This window comes from Aythya ferina (assembly GCF_964211825.1).
Source record: "Aythya ferina genome assembly, chromosome: W".
NCBI lineage: Eukaryota > Metazoa > Chordata > Aves > Anseriformes > Anatidae > Aythya > Aythya ferina.
This window is the reverse complement of record NC_140313.1, coordinates 1205950-1218449: the sequence shown is the minus strand read 5'-3', so window position 1 is coordinate 1218449 and position 12500 is coordinate 1205950. Positions and strand designations below refer to the sequence as shown.

Genomic DNA, 12500 nt, shown 5'->3' with positions numbered 1-12500 from the left:
AGCTAACTGGCCGTGGATCTGTCAAGTCCCTTCCCATTCCCACATATTTTCCCCCTGTCCTAATTAACCTAAATACCTCGAACCATCTGAAAATGCTGCCAGCTGACTCCTCGGTCCTTTCTCCCATTCCGCATGGAACAAGCAACTCTATTTCGAGAACGAAATTTCGAAGCGTTAACAAAGTTTGCCCTCTAATCCTGATGAGAATCACACATCTAGCTCGGCTCTGCCCAGCCTCCTACAGGACCCTTGGTTTGTCATTAACGTCCGCTGAGGGACTTTCAGATGTCTGCGGACCCGAACGCGTGGCATTAGATGGTTTTCCTCAGTATATTTAAAAAAAGAGATTGAGGAGACACGGTTTTCCTTCACATGAAAGGAATTTAGCTGCCAGATATTTCCTTTTCCAAGTGCAAGGCGTTTGCCCTGGAGACATAAGGGTGTACTTAAGGCCCCGTGGAAGTGGAAATCCCAACAGCACATCACAGAATGGGTCAGAGGCTTTTGTCAGGGTGACACACGGACCTGACACTATGCATTATGGCAGCAGGGATGGAGCTGGGACTCCGTAACACAAGCAAGAGCCAGCGGCACGAGGAAGGAGCAGGCTGCTGAGCACCGAGCACTCGATGCTACAGAGGGGCCACTTAATCCAGAGTGAAACCGAAGCCACACTGAGTGTGAACAGCTCAGACTCAGGCTCGGAGCCACTTTCTCTCCCCGGATTTCAGCACAAGTGTAACACACAGCCAGGATTAGCTCCTGCTCTCTGAGCCTTCTCCAGCCCTGCCTGCCTTGCGCTAAGATCTGCCCCCAGCTTCCCGAACACGAAATGCAACGCTCCCGAAATCTTAACAGCATGAAAGGAAAGGCATTTCCAGACCAGTGTGGGGCAGTGGCTCTACATAGTGCAGGCTGAGCACAAAAAGCCGATTTATAAACCCCGAGGTTTCACACCTCCACCCGCCGCTCCACGTCAGGAGGGGCAAGGCAAATGGCGGCCGTGCCGGGGGCCCGCAGCCACCTCACGCTCACACATTAAGCAGCCCTCACGTCCCCTCGTCCTTCCCCCCGGGCCCGTTTTCTGTCAGATCTTACCATGAGCGAGTGCCTGTTGGCGGAGAGCAGGCCGGTGCCGTAGCCGGAGCCCAGGCCCGCCATGGCGCCGTTGTGCGAGGGCCCTATCAAGCCGTGCATGTCGGCGTGGCCGCCCGGCATGGCGGTGGCGGGCCCCACGGCGTGGTTGCGCAGCACGTGGATGGCGTCGTCCAGCCTCTCCAGGCGGTCCTCGATCCGGCTTTGCTGTGGGCGTGCGAGAAAGAAAAGCGAGAGCAGCGTCAGCAGCCGCGGGGCCCCGCAGCGGCGGAGGCGGGCGCAGGGCTGGGCGCGGGGGGCAACGGGGGGCACGGTCACCCGCAGCCAGGCCTGCCTTCTCAACCCCTTTTCTCCTTTTTTTTCGCTTTTCACACTATTTATTTATTTTATATATATATATTTATTATTTTTTTTACAGGAGTGGTTTTGTTTCCTCAGGGACACGTTTCAAATAGCGTTGCGGGGAAGGAGCGAGCATGGGTAACACGAGTGCAGCTTTGATTTTCATGGGCAAAACAGGTTCAATGATTCCTCATGAACATAATCATTACAGTACATATGTTGCCCTCTACGTTCTTTGAAAAGTTTTAGTGATACTTTAAAAAAAATAAAAAATAATAATAATAATAATAATAAAAAAAAAGAAGTAGGAGTAAAGGAACAAATATCCCTCTAATTTGAGTCAATCTCTAACCGGGATTTTCCTCCCCCCATCTAGGCACAGGATCACACACGAGGAGACACTACCAGGCCACACAGTCCCTCACACTGCTCGGGTTTTTCCCCTATAGGTATGCACCCTAGATCCCTTTCTAGCTCTGATGCCAGCAGCAGAAAGCACTCGCCCTTGGCCGGTACACCCCATGGGCACGGTACTGGTGTTGGTGCTGGGGATGAAGGTGCACCCTCGTGGCAGCCAGGTCTGTGAAACCCAACCACCTCCCTCTGCCTCAGGAGCCTCCACCTCTCCTCCCTGCTTCTCCAACCATCCCAAACGCCAGCTACGGCACCGGGGAGCTCCTTGAAGCAACCTGGCTGCTGCTGTCCTGAGTTACTTCCTTCCACTGTCGTCCTTCTGCTCAGCCAAAACAACTCCAAGAAATATTTCCACTCAAGGAATAGGAGAGGAGCTCAGCAGGACAGTCCCAGAGCTCTGCGGAGCTTCAGCTGTGAAAATAGACACAGCTCTATGGATCTTATGGATCTATGGATCTTATGGATCTCTTAAGCAAATCTTCTAACCGACCCACTGGTCTCCAAACCACAAGGTAACTGAAAAACCTCCAGAAGACAGCCTAGAAAACATCACAATCAATCACAGGAAGGATTTCCATGCTCGGGCAGAAAAAATAACCCCTGCTCACTCCTGAACCTGGAAATTTTCCAGTGAAATCCACAGGACTGCCGCATCCCCCAGCACTAGGTGGGTTAGCACTGTGCTCTTGGGAATTACCTGCTTTCTCTTTTCAAAGGACACTTTAAAACTTCAGCACCATCGATTTTATACCCAACGATACGTCAGGCATCTCGCACCGACCACTGGAACCTTCTAGACTTGCAGTTGAGACCGACAACCAGCTGCTAGGGTTCAGACAGAGGATATCGGGTTCTTTAAAGTTCTCCTCTGTCCTAATGTGTGACTTAATCTTTCCATTAAAAAAGATAACAAATCTTATTGATATCCCTTTAATCCTATCTGTCAGATGAACATTTATCACCAGCTCGGCCCCTGACTCTTCCCCTCAAGCTCAGCCCTTCGTGTTCTCCCCGTGAGACCATCGCTGCCACGCTGGCCGCTCTCACTTCCCAGCTCCACGGGACTGACGGACGGTGACCACGCTCTGCCCTGCTTTCTATTTCTCTTCAATACATGCCACCTGCCTCTTCACCGTTCCCTCTTTTTGTATGCACTGTTCCCTTTTCGGGGTGTTTCAGTACTGCATCCCCTGCCGTGCAAGCAAGCAGGAGGTCCTGGCCAGCTGCAGCTCCAACCAGCCTACGAGACCTAGAGCACGGGGCACCCTGCTGCGAATTGAGGGGTGGCAAAATCAAGTCCGAGGGCATAGCAGTTGCTAACGAAATGAAAACCTGTGTGAGAAGAATGGATGAGAAATGGAAAGAACAGCAAGTAAAATACTGAGGCAGAGGAGGTCACTAATCAAAACATACCAAAGAGTGTAAGGGACCTTCATAATTGGGAGATGATGACGCTTGACCTCCATTTCTAGACCAAACAGCTGTGCCTGCTAATAGTAAAATTGGAATTACCATTAGAACTATGCAAACAAAAATGTCTTTCAAACTTTTTGGACAGTTTTGTAGACATGTAAATGCCGTATTTCCAGATAGACTATAGAGCAGACATATGGAGACCTTCCAAAATACACACGGGTGAAAAAAAAAAAAAAAAAGGTATTTTGTAGCAAAGCACGTAGATGCAGGCCACAAAGTTCCCCCAGGCTGCTTCTCCACATAGAGGGCTGCATTGATTCCGCAGCTGTACCGACGAGCGGCTGCAGGAGAAGGAAACGTCTCGCTGGGGAAAGGAGAAGCAGCACTTCCACGCGGTGCTGCGGGCAGCTGGGCCTCTGCGCGAGCCCCGGCACATACTAGCCCATTATCCTAACCTCACTTCGAGCCGGAGTCCGTGCCACTGATTACGTCATCCCATCATCAAATTTGCAAAATCTTAAAAAAAAAGAAAACCAGTAAAAGCACCGCACACAACATGCTATTATATTCTGATAAGGTCGCCACTCTCCTCGGCCAGATTATTTGGTTTGGCAGGTTCAGAATGCCAAAGGTCTAACCAAAAAAAAAAAAAAAAAAAAAAAAAAAAATCTGGTTTGCATCCACTGCTCTACATCTGTTCCTGCTGCAGGAATAAAAGGTCTCCTCGTCTCCAGCAATGCTTTCTAAAGAAAAAAAAAAATGCCCTTGCAAAAGAAGCAAAGCAGACACGGGGAAAAGAAGTTTTTTTCAAGTATTTTTTTTCCAACAGCGTTTATATATAGCACAACGCTTAGACCATTTATAAAGTTCTTTCTTTTCAATGAGTCATCTTCTGAACGATCTTATAAAATGGGCTTAAGAGTTTGAGATGGAAATATTAGGATTTTAATCTTAATGTCTACGTTGAATGGCACTTGCTTGGACTAAGATAGGCCAGGGTGGAACTCATGGCACGTTTTTTTAAGGCTCTGACAGCATGATTTTTTTTTTTCTCATAAAAGTAAAAATTATGTCAGTTCTAATTAAAACTTAAATCTTCCCTTTTTCTAGTCCCCATGGAGCTTTTATTTGAGATTTTGCTACTGCACTGAATGGAGCAATGAACAGCAATCTTTACTTTCAAAATCATTTTTAACTAGCCCTTGATACCCTTCAGGGAAAGTGTCTCGCATGCTAAACACTTTCAGTTCTTATTTAAATGCATTCGTACTCCTTATTTCTCTTTATTTTGACACTTGGTTCTTTCTATTTAGTCACTAAAACTTGCAGGAAGCAAGGCAGCCCAAATTAGCACAATATTTTTCCTTTTGGTTCGGACCCTTTCATGGGGAACAATGGCAACGCCTCGCTAGGGGAAACGCGGCTCAGAGTGCCGGGGTGTCGCTTAACACCTCGGGGGTGATTTCAGGCCAAAAAAAAAAGGGCAGAAAAGGGTTTTCTGAAGCCCCAAGGCTGCGACAGGGCAGGCAGTCCTGCCAGGGGTGGTTTTGAGGGAGGAAGGGGCTTTTGCTGACTGAATTGTACCCCGATGTTAATGCTCCTTCAGAGCAGGTGAGTGGGATGGAGGTGGACGTGGTGTCTTCCTACCACTCCTCATGGACCCCCGCCTCCAGAGGCCGGGCCATCACCTAGCTCCCTTCTCCTTCCTTTAGACACTGCCACCTAACACGAGCTTCCCTGCCACCCCTTCTTCCCCAGAGGTGCCATCAGTGCAGGGACAGGTTAGGCCCAGGCCTCTGAGGCGGCGCCGCCATTTTAAGGCAGCACGGGAGGTGCCTGCTGTGGTGCTCGTGCCCCATGGAGAAGGAGCACAACTCTCAGCAGCACTACCCCACACAGCCTCGGCTGCCTTTTAGGATGGCCTGAACACGAGGCAGGGCCCATACGGAAAGGGGACTGGAGGCTGCTGGTGATAAAGACCTCGTCACAAAGACAGGGTGGAAAGCCAAGAGGTCTTCTCCAAGGCGTTAGCGTGGGTGCATGGGAGGAGAAGCCTACTGCTCTAGCCGAAAAGTCTCAGGGTTTATGAAATCTGAATTATATTCAGATAAATATTTAAAACTCCCGATGCTCATGAGAACTACCCTGGGCCTCTGGATCTTTTCAAGCTTAGGCTTTTATTAATATGAGTGGGTTTAGTTGAAATATGTCAGCTTTATAAACAGCGTATAAAATAAATCAATGGGATTCGTGGGGGCTCGGTTTGTCCAGAGACACATTTTATGGATCAAACTCCAGCCAGCATTTGCTTTAGCCCCAGGAGGGGATGGGGGAATGTCCAAGGAGATGCTCTTGGCCCCGGGGCGAGGCTGCCACGGGGGCACGGCCATGGCACGGGACAGGCTCCGTGCACAAGGCACCGGCCACAAGACCCCGAGGGCACTGCTGGAAATTCAATAAGGATGCATAAAAATCCTGCTTTACTGCACAGGCATCCACCTACGAGCTGCCATGACCTTCTCTCTGCGCTGGCACTGCAGCATTTGGGAAAACTCTGCTCATCTCTGGGGGACCACCGGCCACCTGCGTGTGCTGCACGTGGGTAAAGCACTGGCCCGGTGCTGCTGGCTGGATGCACGTCGCACACCCAGTACCGTAGGAGCTCATTTAGGCATCTCCTACCAAAAATACGTTGAAACGTTCAGTAAAATAGAATTGTAACAACAATACCTGAGAGAGAAGGGGGAGAACCAACAGGAGTTGAAGGATTTGATGAAAAGCTGTTGTTGGTGTGATCTGGAGAATAGATCTTTAAAAGATGATACAGAATTAATCTAAAGCCATCACAAACTGATGCAGAAAGAAATATGGAATTCTTATGCATTCAGTTCATTTAAATGAAAGCAGGACAGGTTAAAAAGCCTCTTATTCAAATATTAATATTTCTATAAAGACAAAACTGTATTAGATGCAGGAAGCTAGACAACAGACCCCTTTTGCTGGGAACAGACACTAGCCAATTAAGCGATGGTTTCTGATTGTCACACAGATCTGCCACGGTCGATGTACACATTTTCATTGTATAGACTACTTTACGAATTGACTGGCATTGACAGGCCTTCGAGCAAGCCTGAAAATTGCTTTTTTGTTCGGCTGAAATCCCTTAACGGCCAAAATAAAGCAAAGGGCACGGAGCACGTCGCCCTGGCACAGCGGGGAATCTGCAGCAGCAAACTCCAGCTACTCGGCCGCTGCTCCAGCGAGAAAGCCCCTGCCTGCCCCGTGCCCGGCGAGGGTGCCACTGCCCCGCGGTGTCCCTGGGGCCACGCACCGCTCGCCATCCGTGCCATTGGTCAGGGCACCACTTCAAAGTGGATTCTGTACTGTATCAGTTAGTTCAGGCAATCTTGGAGTCTGACTTTTCGTCTTTTCAATGAGGCATCGAAGAATATGCGAGAAAAAAAATTAGCTCTCATGAGAACTCAATGGAACCCACTCTGCCCAGAAAATAACTATCGTGGTCCTTATTAACAGTCAGTCCGTGCCAACAATTACCAAACCCCGAGGCACGGCAGCGTTTCCTTCTGCTCGAGCTGGAAAACTGCCGTGCCCCGGTTACCCCGGTAAGAGCTGGTAACTCCTGACTTTAACAGCAACCACGGCAACTCAATAGGTGGAAACTGCCGTGAAAAAGAGAAAAGCTGAAGGCAAAGGAAATTTAGAGCGAATCCTGTTTGCAGATCGCTCGGTAGCACAGAAGTAATCCTGCTGCCGATTTCTGTTCAGACCTCCCTTGCCCGAGTAAATGATGTGTGAGAAAGACTGAAAGACACAGCTCATTGTCACCCAGTGAATGGGAACAGGCCAAGGTTTCCACTCTTTCCATTTCTAGTCTAGCATAAAATTCATTCTAGGACTTTGTAAACACTGTTTTGCACTGGTAATATCTCAGTTGGCAGTGACTCCCAGTGGGTGACCTCTGAGACCAGGTCTCTCCTCTTTTGCTGCTCATCTTCTCAAACTCCAGGCGTCCAATTCTGATTAAAGCTCACACTTTGCAAATGGTAAACGTGTATTCCAAAGTAAATATTTCCTTACAGAGGCAAGTGCTTTCCCCAGCGCATCACCAGTCTGCGAGCTGCCTGCCGCCCCACTTCCTCTGTTTGCTGAAAAACAAAAGACTCAATGTAAAAACAGACAGAAAGACATCATCCGTTTCTATTCCTGGTCCACTTACTCATAATTTAATTGCATTTTAATGCTAATTACATCAAATTAATCTTTAATTGCCATTAATTTGTTTGCTAAGGTAGATATCAAACACATTCACGCGGCATTTTTTCAGATAAAACATAAACTCGGGATGTTGCTTTTATAAAAAATGCATTGAGTATTTGACAGTGCTGGGCCATATGGCTTCATTTCCCTAAATAAAAGGTTACTCAGCGAAGATGCTCAAAGGCATGGACACTGCAAGTTCCTAACGCTAAAGACCTGGCTTGGGTGTGCTCAGCCTCGGTGCCTGCGCTCTGGGCTCTTCGACCTTAGCTCCAGCAAGGCTTTTCTCTCCCAAAACTTAGACATCAGGGCAATGTTCCACATCGAAACCATCAGGAGCAAAGGCGGCAGAGATAAACTCCCCAGAGCCGGGGATGCCAGAATTCAGTCTGCCAGTGGAGCCTAATTTCTCTCTTCTGCGTCTGTACCGCGAGCCAGGCATTAATTACACGATCGCTTACTGCTCCTCCACGCAGCCCCAGCCTCGCTCGGCGCACGGGAAGGACAAAGTGCTGGTAATAAGCAGCTACCCGGGGTTTTGTTTGCTCCCCATTCACTCGGTGACCCTAGTCCTTTGTACACGTTTCAAAGCATGTTTTAAAGGCGTTATTAATTTCCACAGACTCCTCCAAAGCGCTCCTTCTGACTGTACTTAAACCGCCGCGCGAACCTTTAATTAAATGATTTTTTTTTTTTTTTTTACCATCTCTCAAGCGATAGGATTGCACCTTTCAGAGAAGCAATTGAGGGGAAGAAAAATCGTGGCGTAACCGTCCACCAATTCCTCACCCTCGAGGGGTAGGACTGAAACGTCTCCGTTCACGGGGGAAATTGCAGGCAAGAAAAATGAGGGCGGAAAGTTGCAGCGGCTTCAGCATCTCTGTGGCCATTTATAAAGGAAAAGCACGGCTCTGAGTGACTGCTGGGCGTGATCAATACTCCTGCTTCGGGCCCCACAGACTGGGAGTCAGGCGAAGAGAAAATGAGAAGCAAGCAGCCAGTCACCACCCATGGAAAGGCCGGGCTGGTATCTGGCATCCCAATTAATGCCAGCCTTCAAGCTTCGTGTTTTGTACCTCCTGAGTGACCGATTCTGCAACTTTTTTACTGAAGGGATGCGCTTGTGTGTGTATATCTGCCTGTGGATGCTGCAGCTCCACGGGGGTTGGGAAATCTGCAGGGAAATCTGGCTTTTGGGGACCTTTGCACCCCGGGCCAGCTGTTACTGATCCTCCACCCTGCCCAAATGTAATACCTACACATTTAATTTGACTGCATAAAACCCCGTTTCAGCACTTCTCCTACAACAGAATCACCTAAAGAAGCCCTGAGGATGATGTGTCCCTACCTCTTTCACCTCTTTTCCATAAACTTACACATTAAATTCTTATTTCAACTTTTATTTTCACTATTGTACACTTGGAAATATGCTTACATGGCAGTGATAGCCCATTTGTAATTTCATCTCAGTTTGAAATCACGATATCTAAAGTTTTAGGATTTACTCCGCCGAGCTGCCAGGGCAAGTATTTAGTTATTACAGCCCCAAATGCTAACACAGAAATGCGAAAGCGCACCAGCAAGAATACATGGCCTCGGTTAGAGATCCAACTCATCAAGCTAATTTAATGTTGTAAATCACAACCTACAGGTTTGGCAACCAGGCAGATGTCCAGAAATCCAGTTACTTCGCTCTAAAGTGAACTGTGAATCGAAATGTAAATCATGCCTTGTTTTTTCCTTTTTCTAAGCGACCCTAACTGCATTATTCTAAAATTAAGTCCTCCATTTGTCTGTCTGAAGGCTGCTTGCTCCTAATGAGATGAGCTGTACCGCTCCTGCGGGAGAAGGGAGGCGCAGGGACTGCAGCTAAGAGGCCACCTCGCCTCTTAGCTGCTGTCAAAAACAAAGGAATTCCTTGGATATACCAAATATTTGGCTTTTCCTCAAAGACTTCACGGATGCTTTGATGGAGAAAACGGGCAAAGGAAGGGAGCCGAGGAACCTTCTGTGGGGAAGACCACGCTGGACATAACCAGAGATCTGGTAGAAGTCTTCATCTCCCCCAAATACCCAGGATTGTTTCACTATAGCTAACCTTGAGGTGTATAAAAAAGGTGTAATACAGCTAACCTAACTTGTAGGGGCTTATTTTTTACTGCTTTACGCAGAAATTATGGTTTTTAGTTATTCTGGCACTAAAAGAGACGTGACTGAAACCTGTAGGTGATTAAGAAAACTCCGCATTTGAAGGAATAACAGAAAAAATAATAACAATTAAGAAGAGCAAGCACTGTCCACTGCAAGAGCCCAACTGTTTCAGAGGCTACAACACCAAAAATCATCCCGGGACGTGGGACTAAGCAGAGAAAATGGATGTCGAGTGTATGAGAGAAGTGACACCCAGCGCTGCTTCACGCAGCGGATGGCTACGGGATATAAGCGAGGGTTTCTATTAATATCTCCCAGTTGTTGGCCCGTCCTTTTAGCTGCACGGAAACGCTATTTAAATGCAGCCGTGGGGGCCGAGCTGACAGCTTCGGCTTGCACAACGTGGGGCACGTTGAAATAACTGGGATGCTTCCCTCGGCTCCGCACTGCTGGTGCCCCGAGCAGCACGCTGAAGGGAAGAAAATTCCTAGGAAAAAGCCAGGGAGTGTATTCGGATGGGGCCAAAAATACCTTAAAAGAACTATTTTCGTGGCTTGGAAGCTAATATTGAAGCACTTTCTCAAGCTCCTCAGATGATGATGCAATAGCAGGATGTAAGAGGGAAAAAAAAGGTCCCAGAAGAAATGCTGAACTGATTATTTTCATCAGCTTCGTCCACGGGATGGATGGTGTTTTAAAAGGGATTAGTCAGAAAAATTGGCTCCGACCGAGGTGTCAATGTAAAGGCTTTAAAATGAATCAATAAGAAGAAAAATACAGAAGAATGAGATGACATTTCTAAGAGGTCTCAAGCAACTCAAAGACAAATTTCCCTAACTTTTACTGCAGATTAAAACTTGGACTGACCTAGCGCTGGAGCGAAGAAGGTGCAGAACATCACAGCAATACTGAAAGCAAAGTTTGGTGAGTTCAAAGAGCCCCCAGACATCAAATCTGACTTCCCCATGAGAAAAAAAAACACCAAAGAACAATATATGAATGGGTAAATACACAACATTGCAGAGCCAAGAGTTTTCGGGGGGGAAGCCACGTCGAAGGTAGCTCGGGAACGGGACTGCACGGCAGGACTTGAGCTGTCAGCGTTCCTTGGGAGCTGTTCCCCCACTCACCGAGCTCTTCATGTACCGAAGGCAGCGTGAAAGGACTGCAGCCTTTGATGGATCGCTTCTAACGACGCGGCAGAGCGCGTTTTCTTGTTCTCCTTCATCTCCTAGAACTTTCTCAGCGTGTTTCTGCGAGGAGCAGTTCTGCGCTGGAAGGCGAGCGGACAGGATGATGGAGCACAGCCTCTTCCCATCCTTCTGGTGGGACTCGGATTGTAAATCTTAAGCTTATTGAATAAACTCCCAGGGATCTGTATCTCAACGAGGGGAATTATATCGAGCAAAGTATCTAGTGTAACAGATCGGCTGCAGCCTTCCCGGCGAGAATTTCACCTGATTTTTTATAGGATCAACTCCAGCACAAACTCAGGCTGTTCTGCTGGCATGGGGCTTTCTGAGAGGGCTGGGAATGATGTGTCTATGTAAAGAGGAGTGGAAAAACTTGCACCGTCTCGGCGTTCACAGCTGATGATCTTCCCAAATCATGGGGAGCTGACATTGCTGGGTCGAAGTCACATCCTTCTTAGGCTGCGCGACCGCTCGCCACCCTCGTGGTAACTGGAAGCTCGGCGTTCTTGTAAAATAGGCAGCGCGGTACGCTGTGACTGCTCGAGTAATAAAATTACTGTGAAACCAGTGCCTCAAGGGGAAATGCACATAATGTTTCTCCTGGAAAAGCTGCATGTCACAGTGCATAATGTCATGCAAACAACACGTCATTAGGGCTGAAAGCAGCGCGCAGGATTAATGCGGGCATCAGATGGCTACGACCGAGCGCCTTCAGCATACGCTCAGCGAGCCCCGCTCAGTGACTGGTTGCCGAAACCTTGCACTGCTTCAGACCTTTGAAAAAGAGAGCCAACGCTTTGCATAACACTACCCACTGCTTCCCGTCGATGCCATCGCGCAGCCTCGTGGAAGAAGCTGGCTCCCAGGGCACCCAGGGGAAGGCCAGCACGCACGCAGCCTTCGGGGCACGTTCACCTTGCTCTTCTGGCTTTGCTTTTCAGGAGAGGGATCCAGATGAAAGTCTGGAGGAATTTTTTTTACACGGGCACTGAATATTTTTTTTATTCAGGCACTGAGGCACACGGGCAGGAGACGGGATTCTCACTCCTGCCCGCTCGCGTCCCTCTGCGACATCTTTTTGTTATCTGTAAGGCGCCTGCATCGTGGCTGTGAAATGGCAGAATTAAGTTTGCCTCTATTAGGCCTCTTTTGAGGGCAAAAACGAGAGTGATTTCTGCCTGTCGTGCCCACAGAAGCAGCAGCTACGTTGTAAAGGAAGAACTCTCAATGGAATGGCAAGATTGAGCGCGGAAACACTACCCTGAAACGGGATCCCTTTTTCTCAGACAGTGACAAATTAAGAAGAGACCGTATTTGGTTTTTGCTTTGTTCAGAGCCCTTGAAAAATCTGATGCCCATGTGTTAATGGTTGAACCCACCCTCCATTCTTGCTGCATTAGTCCTGCTCCCCGTCATTCAATCCGGAATCATGTGTGTAATCCGAAACATGTGTCCAGCGATGTGTTCCCTATTTACCAATTATTTCATTAGCTTTATTTGTTCTTTGAGATACAGGCAAAGCACTATTTTTTTTTTTATTTTTTAGTTCCTGTATTGAAGCCTGACCCGGTGTTTGCCAACTCTTTAGGAAAGTACACAAATGCACGCTCT

General features: G+C 48.1%; 1 protein-coding gene across 31 annotated transcripts in view; it reads right to left on the bottom strand.

Annotated features, from left to right (window-relative positions):
• The window catches only part of LOC311426517 (transcription factor 4), a 173581-nt gene that overhangs the window by 12394 nt on the left and 148687 nt on the right, over positions 1-12500 (bottom strand). For 23 of the 31 annotated variants that reach the window (XM_084502915.1, XM_084502914.1, XM_084502913.1 and 20 more), the window contains 4 exons: positions 7366-7433; positions 5998-6076; positions 3265-3341; positions 1099-1302 (listed from right to left, as the gene is read on the bottom strand). In XM_084502915.1, the coding sequence (XP_084359041.1) occupies positions 1099-1302; positions 3265-3341; positions 5998-6076; positions 7366-7433 (428 nt within the window). The remainder of the gene's footprint in view (positions 1-1098; positions 1303-3264; positions 3342-5997; positions 6077-7365; positions 7434-12500) is intronic. The other 8 variants (XM_084502896.1, XM_084502894.1, XM_084502891.1 and 5 more) reach the window with 2 other exon arrangements.